The sequence below is a fragment of the Carassius gibelio genome, chromosome A25 (genome assembly GCF_023724105.1).
Source record: "Carassius gibelio isolate Cgi1373 ecotype wild population from Czech Republic chromosome A25, carGib1.2-hapl.c, whole genome shotgun sequence".
NCBI lineage: Eukaryota > Metazoa > Chordata > Actinopteri > Cypriniformes > Cyprinidae > Carassius > Carassius gibelio.
Window position 1 is genome coordinate 12506723 of NC_068395.1, and position 16861 is coordinate 12523583.

Consider the following 16861-nt stretch of genomic DNA (forward strand, 5'->3'; position numbering starts at 1 on the left):
AGCCGAAAACAGCCGCATGATACTAATACTATTTATTTCAAAGACAGATTGCGTTTACAAGATTGACAGGTATAGTGGTAATTTCTGTGCGTTGCCAAAGACAGCACATCATCTCCAGTGCGTGCATAAGACCGATGGCGTTCTCAGAGTGGCGTCTGTCTCTCAAGCTACTGGATCAGCCTTCTCTTCCCAAATCCGTGCTGCAGTTCCCCGACACTGATGAGCCTGGAGATGTTCCTCCCGGAGAGTATCGGGTCTCCACTCTCAAGCAGCTGGTCTCAGCTCAGATCCCAGATGCCATACCAGATCCTGAGCTCATAGGTAACATATAATGACAGCTTGGCATTAATACTGTCACACTTCAGATTATTACAGTATTGATAAACTGATTAGAGCCATTAAACATGAATCATTTTATGATTATTTTATTAGTGCTTATTAGTTATTATATTTATTTGGTGACTATCTTTTTAATTTCAATATCTATTGATTAGACTGTAGTACTTATTTATTTTTGTACTAATAGTTCATAATCAAAGGTAAGTATTCCGTTGTTATATCAATATACTGTATACTTGGATTTCCTTGGGATCTGTTTGTGTTATACTAGTTTGTGTTCTAATATACACTCGCCTAAAGGATTATTGGGAACACCTGTTAAATTTCTCATCAATGCAATTATCTAACCAACCAATCACATGGCAGTGGCTTCAATGCATTTAGGGGTGTGGTCATGGTCAAGACAATCTCCTGAACTCCAAACTGAATGTCAGAATGGGAAAGAAAGGTGATTTAAGCAATCTTGAGCGTGGCATGGTTGTTGGTGCCAGATGGTCCGGTCTGAGTATTTCACAATCTGCTCAGTTACTGGGATTTTCACGCACAACCATTTCTAGGGTTTATAAAGAATGGTGTGAAAAGGGAAAAACATCCAGTATGCGGCGTTCTTGTGGGCGAAAAAGCCTTGTTGATGCTAGAGGTCAGAGGAGAATGGGCCGACTGATTCAAGCTGATAGAAGAGCAACTTTGACTGAAATAACCACTAGTTACAACAGAGGTATGCAGCAAAGCATTTGTGAAGCCACAACACGCACAACCTTGAGGCGGATGGGCTACAACAGCAGAAAACCCCACCGGGTACCACTCATCTCCACTACAAATAGCAAAAAGAGGCTACAATTTGTATGAGCTCACCAAATTTGGACAGTTGAAGACTGGAAAATGTTGCCTCACTTGCCTGGTCTGAAGATTCTCGATTTCTGTTGAGACATTCAGACGGTAGAGTCAGAATTTGGCGTAAACAGAATGAGAACATGGATCCATTAGGCTGGTGGTGGTGGTGTAATGGTGTGGGGGATGTTTTCTTGGCACACTTTAGGTCCCTTAGTGCCAATTGGGCATCGTTTAAATGCCACGGCCAACCTGAGCATTGTTTCTGACCATCTCCATCCCTTCATGACCACCATGTACCCATCCTCTGATGGCTACTTCCAGCAGGATAATGCACCATGTCACAAAGCTCAAATCATTTCAAATTGGTTTCTTGAACATGACAATGAGTTCACTGTACTAAAATGGCCCCCACAATCACCAGATCTCAACCCAATAGATCAGCTTTGGGATGTGGTGGAACGGGAGCTTCGTGCCCTTGGATGTGCATCGCACAAATCTCCATCAACTGCAAGATGCAATGAATGAAGTTTGAGGTCGCGGTGGTCATGTTCGGGTTGTGATTTGTGCAGGCCTACTACACCAAATTTCTTTTTATGAATACGGTCCATTTCGACGTGTTTATATGTTTATGCCACCTTATTGACGTGACATGACATACAGCCAAGTATGGTGACCCATACACAGAATTATTGCTCTTCATTTAACCCATCCAAAGTGCACACACACAGAGCAATGGGCAGTCATTTATGCTGCGGCGCCCGGGGAGCAGTTGGGGGTTCGGTGCCTTGCTCAAGGGCACCTAAGTCGTGGTATTGAAGGCGGGAGAGAGCGCTGTACATTCCTTACCCCCAACTACAATTCCTGCCAGCCTGAGACTCGAACTCACAACCATTGGACTACAAGTAAAAATCTCAACAAATAAAGCCCTCCTACACCTACCCTAACCGATGGTTTATTGTCAACTTTTTGATTATTTCTTTCATTTTCATTGAAAATAAATGCATTTCTGATGTAATTTGAAAAGGGAGAAAAAAGTTCGCCATTAGGCAGATTCAAACCCGGGTCGATCACATCAAAAAGAACATGACAGAGGTTTTACCATCTTCACCACTGAGGATGACAAAATTTGGTTGTCTTTTGAAGTTTTTAATAGCTGATTCACACGATGGTGGGCGGAGCTAGTGTAAGTATTATTCAAATCTAAGCTGAAAGACTTTTTTTGAGTGACAGACACATAGAAGGTGCTGGAACACTGGGAAGTCCCCATGGCCCCTCCCCTGTCTATGCCACTGGTTACAATGCATTACATCCTTTCATAAATAATCATTACCAAATTTCAAATGCATCAAATTTCTAGGAATAACCCCTTGAGGAATCTTGACAAGTTTGCAAACGGTTTTCCCATTATCTTCATGTATTACAGAATTAGTGTACTGTGAAAGAAAGTTAAAGGATGACTTGACTCTGGAGTCCTATGGGATTCAGTCGGGATCCACTGTGCACATCCTGAGAAAGTCCCGGCCAGAACCTGAGATCCATCCCGGTGAGTCGTGTTTACGTTCTGCAGTGGAACACAAAAAGAGACATCAGGCAGAATGTTCATGCTGCTCTTTTTTCCATACAAATGAAATGATGTACAGATGGACACTGGCAAGCTCCAAAAAGACAAAAATGCACCCTGAATACAGTCCATTATTTCTTCCTCAATGTTCTTCTATAGAGCCAGTGGACAAGGTTGCAGCTATGAGGGAGTTTCGTGTCTTGCAGGCAGCTCTTCACACCAGCAATGCATACAGAGACTCAGTAGAATTAGACCAGCATACAGATTCACTGCTGGATCCCTGGGAACATATTCAAGTAGCTGTTTACTCATTCCAGGTGTTCAAGATGCTGAACTTTGAGGAATCCCTCTACCAGATCATCGTGGCGACACCTGGGCTGAGCAGCGATCCTGTGGCTCTAGGTATGTTTACAGGCAGAAGTGATATGTGATGTGTGTGAGGCGTTTTGAAAACTTCAACTTTATTGTCTACATTTTTAGGGGTTCTTCAAGACAAAGACCTCTTCATGCAATTCACGGACCCAAACATGCTTGACACGTAAGTGAGCATCATTACATACAACAAGAAATAGCTGCTTTTCCTTCATGAGCTGCTCCAGCTCATCCATAAATAAATAAATGAATGAATAAACAAACAAACAAATAATAATGATTATTATTATTAGTAGTATTAATAATAAAACAACAACAACAACAAAAATAATAAATAATGTGTTATATAAAAACAAAGCAAAACAACATTCATAAATCAGTCATTTTTATTATTAATGAACTAATAATAGTAATATAATAATAATAATAATTAGCAATTGTTATAATAATTATTATATTAGTTTTTTCTTATTAGTAATTTTAATAATAATAGATGTTAATATTACTATCATTAAGAAAAACACCATCAATAGTCATAAACCAGTCATGTTATTGTTTATTTATGAATCAATATTAATATATATAGCAATTAATAAACATAATTAACAATCATGTGATCATCATCATGTTATATGTAAAATAATAATAGTAAAATAATAATAATAATAATAATAATAATAATAATAATAAAAAATCAATAATGTTATTATTAACTGGTAATTATGTAATAACAGTAATTTATCAACTAATATAAATAATAAATAAATACATTTTGTAATTTAATAATAAAAATAAGTATAAAATAATAATATATAACAGTAAAATAATAATAATAAATACATGAATGTTTTTATTATTAATTAATCAGTAACATTATTTAATTATACTTAATATTACAACTACTACTACCACTACTGCTACTACTTCTAATAATAGTGATGCTTTTATGTTAATGTTTTAATGTTATTATTATTAATCGATGTTGAAATAATACTAATACTAATACAATAAATTATTTTAATCATTTATATTTAGGTAGAATTTATATTTGTCTAATTTAAGATTTAAAGGTGACACAGAATGCAAAAATCACTTTTATAAGGTGCTTGAGCACAGTTGTGTGGCCGCAGTGTGTGAAAACAACCAGCCTATAATGGTAAAAATCCACCCACTCATTGTTTTATAATTCCAAAAAATCAGAAACAGTCTCTCCACACGAGCAGTTCCAGGTTTCTCACGTTTATGACATCATAGTCGGTGTAAGTCCCATCCATTTGTGACGCTCTCCGCCCTGTTAGCATATACACAGCCCTGAGTGAAAAGCAGCGGTCCGCCATTACTGTTCTCTTGCTGTAGTTGCTGGAGATACAATGTCAGCATCAAAAAGCCATTAAAGGTGTCATGTGTTGGGATGAACCTATGGATAAAGGAGTCTCCATAGACCGCTGAGGACACGGTGGTTAAATTTCATTTTCGAAGGAAATGTCCAGAAAAAATAAAATAAAAAATGGAATAGTCCTATACGTTTGTGCTAACATTTCATACCGTACTCGAATGCCTAACAAACAAGGGTCATTTGCTTCTGAAAGAGGGATAGATACCAACGCTTCGTGCGCAAACATCCAGACTCCAGACAAAGTAAGCATCATGTATCATATTTTGTTTTCCAAAAGAGCTTCTTGTCTCACTGTAAGGCTAATGTGGCTAAAGCTACCATTGTCTCTGCCTGTTTTCACTAATGCTGCCTTCACGTGCTACCAGAATGATGGCGAGTAGGAATGTGGTAGTTAAAAATTGCGTTTGGAAGCAATGTGAGGTCAGTAACACGGTCACCAACAGTTAAATCGTAACATCTGTGGTATGTCTGCGAGCATGTGCTCTTGAAGCTCCACACTCGTCTGAGAAGTGAGGCGGGAGCATCAGCTCATTTTCAAAGGGGACAAGCACAAAATACAGCCCGTTTTGGCTCATACCCAAAAGTGGCAATTCCAACAAGCTATAAAAGATAATCTGTGGGGTATTTTGAGATAAAACTTCACATACACTCTCTAGGGACATCAGAGAATAATTTAAAATATGGTATCAAATCTATGGCACCTTTAATCATGAGCAGTCACGTTTGTCTGGTACTGTGTGTCTTCATAATAATTAATCATCATTTTTAAAACGATGTGTTGTGAACACAATATTGTTTTGACTTCCATTGAATCCGAGGTTTAATTGTCTCCGAATGTGACATTTGAATCACGTGGTGCACTTTGGATTAAAGCAAATGATACCCTGAGCTTAACTGTCTCACCAGATTGGCCAATTCCCACCCGGCGCTGGTAAATGCCATCATCCTGGTGCTGCACTCGGTGGCTGGCAGCGTGCCGCCCCAACAGAGCGCCAGCTCCTCTAGAAATGTGTCTTCTAGCTCTTTTAGTGACATGCCAGGTGGGTGTCCATTAAAACACAATTTAAGTGAAAAATTGCAAACCATTTACATAATGTGATGGGTTATTTTGGAGATCCATAGTAGTTTTCATGCATAACTTTTTTTTTTTTTTCCCAGGAGGTTTCCTCTTTGAAGGCATGTCTGATGATGAGGAGGACTTCCAGTTGGTTTGTGATGATTTACTGTTCTTCATTAGGAATAGTGCATTAACAGTATTGGATCCTAAGCCAGTTTATCATCTGTAGGGGAATCGCGGTGGGCCGTCCACTATTGCTAGTGGTTTGGGTGGCATGAGGCCAGCTTCGCTCGGCTATAACGGCGCTGTGGGCCCCAGACCCATCACTCAAAGTGAGCTGGCCACCGCTCTGGCCCTCGCCAGCACCCCTGAGAGCAGCGCTGCTACACCAGCTACAGGAAACCAGGTAGAGGACACTTCAGCAGAGTACACTGCACATGACTGTCCACCCAGAGTATCAATGTACAAGATATATATATATATAAGTATATAAGTATATATATCTATATCTATATATAGATTATCAATGTTTGTACTTTATCAAATTTAAAAGACTACGTTTCATGGTTGTAAAAACTATTTATAGATGGTAAATGTTTGGTGTAAAATAATTGTATTTATGTTTTTGAAGTCTCTTCTGCTCGCCAAGGCTGCATTCATTGGATCAAAAAATACAGTAAAAACAGTAATATTGTGAAATATTATGACAAATTTACAATAAGTGTTTTCTGTTTGAATATATTTTAAAATGACATTTATTCCTGTGATCAAAGCTGAATTTCCAGCATCATTCCTCCAGTCTTCAGTGTCACATGATCCTTCATCGAAATCATTCATGAATATCATGATTAATCCCCCCATATCTTTTGTAGCATTATAAATGTCTTTACTCTCACTTTTTTATCAATTTCATGCATCTTTAATAAATAAAAGTATTAATTTCCTTTATCTTTCTGACCCCAAAATTAAGTTACATTTTAAAACCATGAATTTAAAAATACTTCCTGTACATGTAATATTTAACAGCTTTCCATTGATGTATGGTTTATTAGCATCAATGTATCAGACAATATTTGGCCGAGATACAACTATTTGAAAATCTGGAATCTGAAGGTGAAAAAAATATATAAATATTGAGAAAATCGCCTTTGAAGTTATCCAAATGAAGTTCTTAGAAAAGCATATTACTAATCAAAAATTAACTTTTAATATATTTACATTAGGAAATTTACAAAATATCTTCATGGAACATGATCTTTACTTAATATCCAAATTATTTTTGGCGTAAAAGAAAAATCAATAATTCTGACCCATACAATGTATTTTTGGTTATTGCTACAAATATACCCCAGCGACTTAAGACTGGTTTTGAGGTCCAGGGTCACATTTAATACACAAGTGCGTGACATCACATGGTTTTGTAGTTTATACTGGGATGGTAATGGTATCATTTTCAAAAACTTGCCCTTTAAAACCCATTTTTTAAAGTTTCCATTTTTCAGCCCCCTAAAACTCTGTTGTCTTGTAAAACATCCAAACTCAGCAGAGTTTTCAGTTTTTAGTTGAAAATTATGTCGTGACCCATTAAATTCAGAACTAGTTAACATAATAATTAATACATAAATTATATAATAATAATAATTGTTATCACCTGGAATTTAAACATCAGTTAAATTGTAATAATTTTTTCGATTTGCATACACTAATTTAAAAAACTAAAATCTTTGTGACAGGCTCCCTCTTCAGGAGTGTCCACAGTCCCTGCAGGCACTCCTATAACCAACGATCTGTTTAACCAGGCACTGCAGCAGGCCCTGCAGGTGTCCAGCATGTCCAGCCTGCATGTGAGTAACCACCCGAAAAACAGAATCATCTTTATAGTTTCCGTCATCAGCCCTTCAAACATCTCAAATAGAGATGTCGCAGAAAATGCGTGCATTCTTCCTATGACAGGTAGCACAGCTTGATTTGCATGCATCCTGTTCCTTTTTATATGCAGCAAAGTCTGATCACAATATAATTTTCTTTATTAAAGTGGCATTACTGATTCTGGAGTGTCTCTGTTTGATAATGTGTCGAATCAGTGGCAGTCGCAGCTCCAGCAGCTGCGGGACATGGGCATCCGTGATGAGGAGCTCATCCTGAGAGCCCTGCAGGCCACCGGCGGAGACATCCAAGCGGGCCTGGAGCTCATATTCGCCGGAGGCGCACCAATCACTTCTCTGAAGTAAATCGTTATTGTGATGTTACAACCAAGGCATTTGATTTACCACTACACATTCAATACTTGAACTACCTATTTGAGTTATTTTTAAATGCATATTTGTCTTTTATTTTTTTAGATATGTACACTAAATGCAGTGCTATCAGCTGTTTAGGGCCCACTTTAAAATATATTACTTCTGCTGTGTTGATATACAATGTTCAGCTCTGTAAAGTAAAATGTTCAGACAATCATTGTTTAGTTTTATTTTGTCATGGATATAAAATCTTTGATAAAAACCATAAATTTTGTTGCTCTGTAGTTGTGTACAAGGATTAAACTTCGCATGAAGTGGAAGATCCCCCTCTCTGTTTTCCAAATGCATCTTAATGATTCATCTACGATTGTTATATTTAATTTATTTTGACCTCCTGATTTTTAATTAAAATGTCACACTCTAGCTTGATCTTCCAGTGAAACAATAGACTTTGTTACGGTGAAGGTGACAGCTTTTCAAATGGAAATTAGTGCATAAAATCAACTTCAGCAAAATAAATATCCAAACTAAATTTTAACTAAAATGTATACTTTCTATATTCTTGGAAGCAAGCAGTGATAGTTTGCATTTACTACAAGATTTGATTGCAGTTTATTTGCTTTGTGTATAAACAATAGTAGGCTAAATAATTAATTGGTAAACAACAAACTATCTATATGTGCCTTTTATCATCAGTATCAATAACCTGTTATGTTTTTATGGGGTTGTTTATTCATGAACTTCAGGTCCAAATGATATAGGACACTCTATAGGACAATGACCAGGTCAAACATCTTATAAAAGCCTTTGCCGCAATTTGTCATTTAGACCTTTTCTAGTGATTTCAGTGTCCATTTTTGTGATATAACATGGCCTTATAACTTCTGTTCATCTTTCAAGTTGCTTGGTTGATGAAAAAGTAGAAGTGAAACACTTGCCCACTGATTCTAAATTTGCTCTTCATGCACTGGACTAAATCCACAATTAAAGGACTAAATAACTACGGGCCTGTGGCTCTAACGTCTGTGATCATGAAGTCATTTGAAAAACTGGCAATGGGCCACCTGCAGGACATTACTGGACCCTTACTGGATTCTCTTCAGTTTGCCTACAGAGCAAACAGGTCTGTGGACGATACAGTCAACATGGGAGTGCATTACATTCTGCAACATCTAGACATACCAGCAACCTGTTTGTGGACTTCAGCTCGGCCTTTAACACAATCATCCCAAACCTCCTCCTGTCCAAACTAACTCTCTGTGCCCACCTCCGTCTGTCAGCGGATCAACAGCTTCCTGACAGACAGGCAGCAGCTAGTAAGGCTGGGAAAACTCACATCCAGCACCTTTATGATCAGCACTGGAGCTCCTCAGGGCTGTGATCTCTCCCCGCTGCTCTTCTCCCTCTACACCAACGATTGCACATCTAAAGACCCCTCTGTCAAGCTCCTGAAGTTTGCAGATGACACCACACTCATTGGCCTCATTCAGGACGGTGATGAGTCTGCTTACAGACAGGAGGTTAAAGAGCAGGCTGTCTTTTTTTTGTTTACTGTTTTTGTCCTGTTGCTGTCATTCTGTTACACTGCAGAAGTTTCTGTCATGAAAATTCTTTGTATGTGTAAACATACCTGTCAATGAAGCTCATTCTGATTCTTTTGAGTCACTCTGAAGTTGGAAATGACTGGGAAGCGTTTGGCTAAAAAAGGTAAACAAAAAAACAAAAAAACAAAAAAATTCTATATAATAAAATGATTAATATTTCCCCACAATTTGATTCACACATTAGAGAGGGGAAAAATGTATATACCAGTGTTGAGTACTCGAGACTCTGACTCGGTCTTGAGACCGTATTTTAATGGCCTTGGTCTTGTCATGGGCTTGTGTGCATTTTGACTCGGTATTGACTTGGACTTGAACATATTAGGAATCAGACTTATTCCCGAGTCCACTCGAGTCCCAGTCAAAATATTTCATGATAATTACTGTATGTTAATATTTGATATATGATTGACATGTTCAATGATTGGTGATTTTCTTGTGTCGTGAGATGTTAGCGTAATGTGAGGCAGCCGCAGCAGGACTCAGGTCAGGATGTCTCATGAACTTAACACATTACATTTTTAAAACGTCTGTAACATCATCTATTATTCAGTTTGCATATAAAAGGCAAAAAGAGTTTGTGTGCAGTAAGACTCTTAAAAAAGAAACATTCCTTGACATGTGGCCTTTTTACCCTTAACTGATATTTTTTTAAACCTATATCAAGTTAAGTAAAATACAGTGTACATGCCATGTTATATTTTATATACTGTTTGAGTATGGCACCAATTTTATTGTTTCCACCAAACATTTGACATACTCTTGAAGATTTCTTTAGGTCTTGTCTTGGACCCAATCTCTCTGGTCTCAGTTTTGACTCGGACTCAACCCTCTCTGGTCTCGATCTTGACTCGGACTCAACCCTCTCTGGTCTCAGTCTTGACTCGGACTCAACCCTCTCTGGTCTCGATCTTGACTCGGACTCAACCCTCTCTGGTCTTGGTCTTGACTCGGACTCAACCCTCTCTGGTCTCGGTCTTGACTCGGACTCAACCCTCTCTGGTCTCGGTCTTGACACGGACCCAATCTCTCTGGTCTCGGTCTTGACTCGGACTCAACCCTCTCTGGTCTCGGTCTTGACTCGGACTCAACTCTCTCTGGTCTCGGTCTTGACTCGGACTCAACCCTCTCTGGTCTCGGTCTTGACTCAGACCCAATCTCTCTGGTCTCGGTCTTGACTCGGACTCAACCCTCTCTGGTCTCGGTCTTGACTCGGACTCAACCCTCTCTGGTCTCGGTCTTGACTCGGACTCAACCCTCTCTGGTCTCGATCTTGACTCGGACTCAACCCTCTCTGGTCTCGGTCTTGACTCGGACTCAACCCTCTCTGGTCTCGATCTTGACTCGGACTCAACCCTCTCTGGTCTCGGTCTTGACTCGGACTCAACCCTCTCTGGTCTCGATCTTGACTCGGACTCAACCCTCTCTGGTCTTGGTCTTGACTCGGACCCAATCTCTCTGGTCTCGGTCTTGACTCGGACTCAACCCTCTCTGGTCTCGGTCTTGACACGGACCCAATCTCTCTGGTCTCGGTCTTGACTCGGACTCAACCCTCTCTGGTCTCGGTCTTGACTCGGACTCAACCCTCTCTGGTCTCGGTCTTGACTTGGACTCAACCCTCTCTGGTCTTGGTCTTGAACCTGACTCAACCCTCTCTGGTCTCGGTCTTGACTTGGACTCAACCCTCTCTGGTCTTGGTCTTGAACCTGACTCAACCCTCTCTGGTCTCGATCTTGACTCGGACCCAATCTCTCTGGTTTCGGTCTTGACTCGGACTCAACCCTCTCTGGTCTCGGTCTTGACTCGGACTCAACCCTCTCTGGTCTCGGTCTTGACTCGGACTCAACCCTCTCTGGTCTCAGTCTTGAACCTGACTCAACCCTCTCTGGTCTTGGTCTTGAACCTGACTCAACCCTCTCTGGTCTCGGTCTTGACTCGGACTCAACCCTCTCTGGTCTCGGTCTTGACTCGTACTCTACCCTCTCTGGTCTCGGTCTTGACTCTGACTTTACCCTCTCTGGTCTCGGTCTTGACTCGGACTCAACCCTCTCTGGTCTCGGTCTTGACTCGAACTCAACCCTCTCTGTTCTCGGTCTTGACTCGAACTCAACCCTCTCTGAACTCAATCTTGACTCAGACTCGAATGAGCTGGTCTCGACTACAACACTGGTACATTCATCATGTACAGTACCTTGAAAGTATTTACAGCACAACACATATATGTTTCACATTTCTACAAAAACACCCCACAGTTCGTCCTGACAGAGTGGCAGTGATGGGGATGTCATTTGGTGTAATGCTGGGTTTGACAGCATACTCAGAAACTGTAGAAGTAAATATGTCATATGTTCTCATTTGCATCAGTACAGTGGAGATTTGATGCAGATTCAGTGATGCAATGTCTTTTTCTGCTCTTTGATGGCAACTTCCCAGCCCAGCTGTGTGGTTTGTGTCAGTGGGAATCACATCTTTGGCTAATGTCTGCAGCACTGCAAGAGTGAGAAACACTGTTTTCCCATAAAAGGCATGATTAAAACACATTACATTATACAGCACAAACTATATACTAATAATGTCCGTCATTCTGTCAATACCAAGGATGAAAACATGAGAATAATTTGGCGGGATCTGTTGCTGCCAATATCAAATGACCTTTCCAAATAAAGTTATGAAAATGATACATTTATGTGTAATTGGTGCATACAATTCAGCTTTGCACTATAAAGAGTCATGTGCTTGGAATTCATACGGTAGGTTTTGTTTTTACCAGATGGGTGAAATCAAATGCTCTGTATTATTAGTTGCTTCAGAGTCTGCAGCGGATGTGAGTAGATCGGTTTAATACATTAAAATGTTCATCTTCAGCACTTGAATTTAATCTCAGGCCAGAGATTTAGCCAATCTCATTTCCTGCTCCGCAGATGAAGATGTTGATTGAGAGGGTATCTTGGAACGGGTCACTTTATTGAGCCTCCCGACAGCCCTCATGTCCGATTCAGTGATTTTTTTTTTAATGTCAAAACATTGCAGGCATGTTCATGACCCTAAATGAGAAATAATTTCACAAATTCAAGAAAAACATCCTAGGCTGACCCGTATTTCCCACTATTAATATAAAGGCTAGACTAAGATTTATCTATAATTTTATTTTTATTTTCCCCACCAATATGCTTTTAAATGGTAAGTGAGATGGCATATACATAGACGGATAGATGAATGTGCTGTTGTTGGCATGTGTGCTGTATTTCAGGAAGTTGAAATGACTCTGTATTTGGATTGTAGTGGAGAGACGGTTCCTCACAGTCGAGTTCTGGCAGAAAACTCTGGCTTTTCTTGAGGAGCATCTCTATGACAACTGCAGAGAAGTTACACGCTTCAATACTGTATTTATAATAGCAAGACTAATTTATCTTTATTGTGACCTTTTACAATAATACTGAATAGATTAATAGTATGAATTATAATTATTAAGTATTAATTGTTAAATTATTATAATGAATACATTATTAATGAATATTTATATATTTATTAGTAATTAAAAAATAATATATTGGGCAATGACGATAATATAATTTTTTTATGATTATTATATTAATAATGAATTAATACAAACAAAAATTATATATAATATATATAAATATATATATTAAATAGTTATAATTTATTATTTGATATACTATAATTCAAAATCCAAGTATTAAAAAATAAATCCTAATGTAAATTGCATGTTTTTTTCTTTTTCTTTTTCTTAAGGTGATGCAAGCCTTGGGATGTTAGAGAAAAAGATCTTCTAATCATGAAATTAAAGTACAATTTATTAATCAAAATCAATTTATCTTCAGATTGAAAGAACTTATTGAATAATTATTATTTACAAAGAGCATTGATGTATAAAATTAAAGTATGATGCTTGCCAATCACTAGCCTACCCATCAGTTTCTGAGCTTAATTATGTTGTCGCTCATGAGCATTCCAGTAATTAAAGACATGTTGAGTAATTTAGTGGTTCACTGGCCCTAAATCCCACTTATGCACAGATGCCAATGGTCCTTTCCAGCCAGAAAGTGTGCTGTCTATCAGGGATGTCAGTGAAATGTTGTGTATGTGTTTCTATTTATTTCATTTTTGTCTAGCTTCAATTGATAAGTTCTGTGTTTACTTCTTTTGATACCAAAAAACTGTCACAAACTCCCGCTGCGACGGGGATCAAAGACTGATGTGTGATGCTGATGCCAGCTCCAGACAGCCTGCCAGAGCATCTTACATGAGCAAATCTGGAGCCACCGCATTAGCCATTTCACTACGTGTAGCCATTGATGTTGACGCCAAACAGTGATGATAACATTTGTCTCGTTTGTCAATGTGCAGAATGAGGCTGAAATCAGAAGTGACACATCTCATAATGACTGATGTGCTTTTGTACTGTTCTTCCAGAAAATATCTGAGATTCCACAAAGGAAAACATTCACATATTAACTGAACAGAAAACAACAACAACATCAATAGTTTTCATTCATATTGCATCAGATTTCCACACATTTTAAATGTTATACATTTATACAGAATTACAATATTTGTATATAACAGTTTTACATTTATGCATAAGATGTTGTATTTCATAACTTTCATAAATGTTACTGTTTAAATTTCATTCAGTGACTTATATAGTCAAGATTTTATGGTTTATACAGAAATTGGATTTAAAAAATAAATATACGTAGAGAAAATCACCTGTGTAAAAAAGTGTGACAACTAGCCCCAGTCTTTTAACAGAAACATTGTAGAACATAAATTTTAACAGAAACTATACTTGTTAAAATTCAATCATTCAATAAAATTCAAATCAGACCAAGGCTGCATTGTCCTCTAAATTGCTAGTTTTACTTGATCTTAGTGCTGCATTCGACACCCTAGCTCATGACAAACTCTACAAAACTATACAGGTATTCAAGGGCAGGTTCTAAGATGGTTTAGATCCTATCTGTCCGGTCGCTACAACTTTGTTTATTTAAATGGGGAGTCATCTCATTTATTACCAGTAAAATATGGAGTGCAACAAGGATCTGTCCTAGGTCCTTTGCTATTTTCAATTTACATGTTGCCCCTTGGTAATATTATTAGAAAATATGGGATTAGTTGCCACTTTTATGCTAATGATGCTCAACTATATATTTCAATGAGACCAGATGAAACTTCTAAATTATCTAAGCTAACAGAGTGTATTAAAAATTTAAAAGATTGGATGACCAATAATTTTCTCCTATTAAATTCAGATAAGAAAGAGATATTACTTATTGGAACAAAAAACAGTACACATAATCTCGTAGATTACAGTTTGCAACTAGACGGATGTACCGTTACTTCCTCTACAGTCAGAAATCTGGGTGTTATATTAGACAGCAACTTGTTTTTTGAAAACCACATTTCACATGTTACAAAACCCGCATTCTTAGAAACATTGCCTAGCTATGAAATATGTTACCTGTTTCTGATGCAGAAGAGCTAGTTCATGCATTCATGACCTCTAGACTGGACTATTGTTATGCACTTCTAGGTGGTTGTCCTGCTTCTTCAATAAACACGCTACAGGTAGTCCAAAATACAGTGGCTAGAGTCCTTGCCAGGTCAAGATAATATGATCATATTACCCCAATTATTACTTACTTATAAGGCCCTTAATGATTCAGCTCCTGCGTACCATCTTCTACCACGCTACAATCCATCACGCTCCCTAAGGTCACAAAACGCTGGACTTTTGGTAGTTCCTAAGATGGCAAAGTCTACTAAAGGAGGTAGAGCTTTTTTGCATTTGGCTCCCAAACTCTGGAATTCCTTCCTGATAATGTTCGGGATGCAGACACACTTTCTCTGTTTAAATCTAGATTAAAACCACATCTCTTTTGCCAAACAATCAAATAATGCATCTCATAATCTTGAACATGAAGAAGACATGTCACTGAAGGTGAAGGTGACGTGACATTGAGCCAAGTAGCGCCACAAACAAACAGAAGACCTGACGGATTCAGTTTTTAAGTTAGACTGCAAATATTCTGAAAGCCCCTCCCCAGAATTATATAAAGAACAGATAGCTTTACAGTCTAAGCTTATTCTTCTATCTACCAACCAGGCTGAATACTTATTATTGGTGACCCGGAGCACTTACTATGAGTATGGTGAAAAAGCTAGTCGATTGCTGGCTCACCAGCTGAAACGTCAGGCTGCTTCACGGCTCATACCCCAAGTGAGAGATCAGGATCAAAATATAGTCACCAACCCAAAGGAAATCAATAATACTTTTGCTACAATTACTCTACACTTTACACTTCTGAATTCCCATCAGATGTTACGAATATGAACAGTTTCTTAGATAATTTAGAATTACCTACTATTGAGTCTGGAGACAGGGAAGAGTTATACCAACCTCTTACACAGTTAGAGATCACTGCAGCCATCGGAGACATGCGAACTGAGAAATCTCCAGGACCTGACAGTTATCCCCCCGTATTTTTAACTTGCACCTATTATGCTATAAGTATTTAACGAATCATTGGGAAACAGTAACTTGCCCCCAACCCTCACACAAGCTAAGATTAAACTACTCCGTCCTCAAAAAGGATAAGGACCCTACCAGCTGTTGCTCTTACCATCCTATTTCCCTCCTAAATGTTGATATAAAAATTTTTAAAATTAAGGCGTGGGACTGAGGAACATCATGTCTCTCTGTATGCAGGCGATGTCTTGATCTATATAAGCAATCTAAGAAGGGTTCGATAGTTTTGATAATATATGCCAGAAATATGATTTTTCACACAATAACTTTTTTAGATATCTCCAAATACGCCACTGTGTTAAAGCACTGTTCCTTTCCTTCCTGGTCCTCCCTATTGAGGCAGCATGGGAGGAAATTACCCTCCTCTGTCCGAAAAAAGGACTGATATAACGGTTATATTCTTAACTAATGTCTCTTGAAAATCATGACCTTTCAGAAATTAAGAACGGTTGGGAAGGCGAGTTGATGGTTGAGTTGTCAGACAGACACAGAGAGGATGCACTACAAAGGATTAGCTCATCCATCCTGTGTACGCTTGGGGCTCATTCAGTTTAAAGTAGTGCATAGAGCTCATTTCAGTATGGCCAGGTCAGCAGATATATATCCAGGAACGGACGGGAGTTCCCTCTCTCCAGCTGATTTAACACACACTTTTTGGTTGTGCCCCCATCTAAATCAATACTGCTCATCTGTTTTTCAAACTTTATCCAAAGTCATAAAAATTCAAATTAAGCCCCGTCTGCTGATTGCAATATTTGGTACCGTATTCCAAATGAGAGCTTAACTTTAACCCAGGACTTCTTGCCTGTTGTAGAATATTATTAGTTTGGACTACTCCACCAGCAGTGGCCGAATGGTTAAGGGATGTTTTATTTTTTCTTAAACTAGAAAAAGTTAAATTCAAGTTGAAA

At 38.4% G+C, this 16861-nt stretch overlaps 1 protein-coding gene across 1 annotated transcript; it reads left to right on the forward strand.

The window, feature by feature from the left end:
* The first annotated feature begins 134 nt into the window (after positions 1-134).
* Positions 135-8750, forward strand: LOC127946777 (ubiquitin-like protein 7). Its single transcript, XM_052543535.1, has 10 exons — positions 135-321; positions 2597-2716; positions 2894-2976; positions 3052-3136; positions 3215-3272; positions 5409-5542; positions 5661-5710; positions 5789-5965; positions 7293-7402; positions 7637-8750. The coding sequence occupies exons 1-10, from the start codon at positions 135-137 to the stop codon at positions 7788-7790; spliced, it is 1158 nt and encodes a 385-aa protein (XP_052399495.1). The 3' UTR covers positions 7791-8750.
* The last annotated feature ends 8111 nt before the right edge of the window (positions 8751-16861 follow it).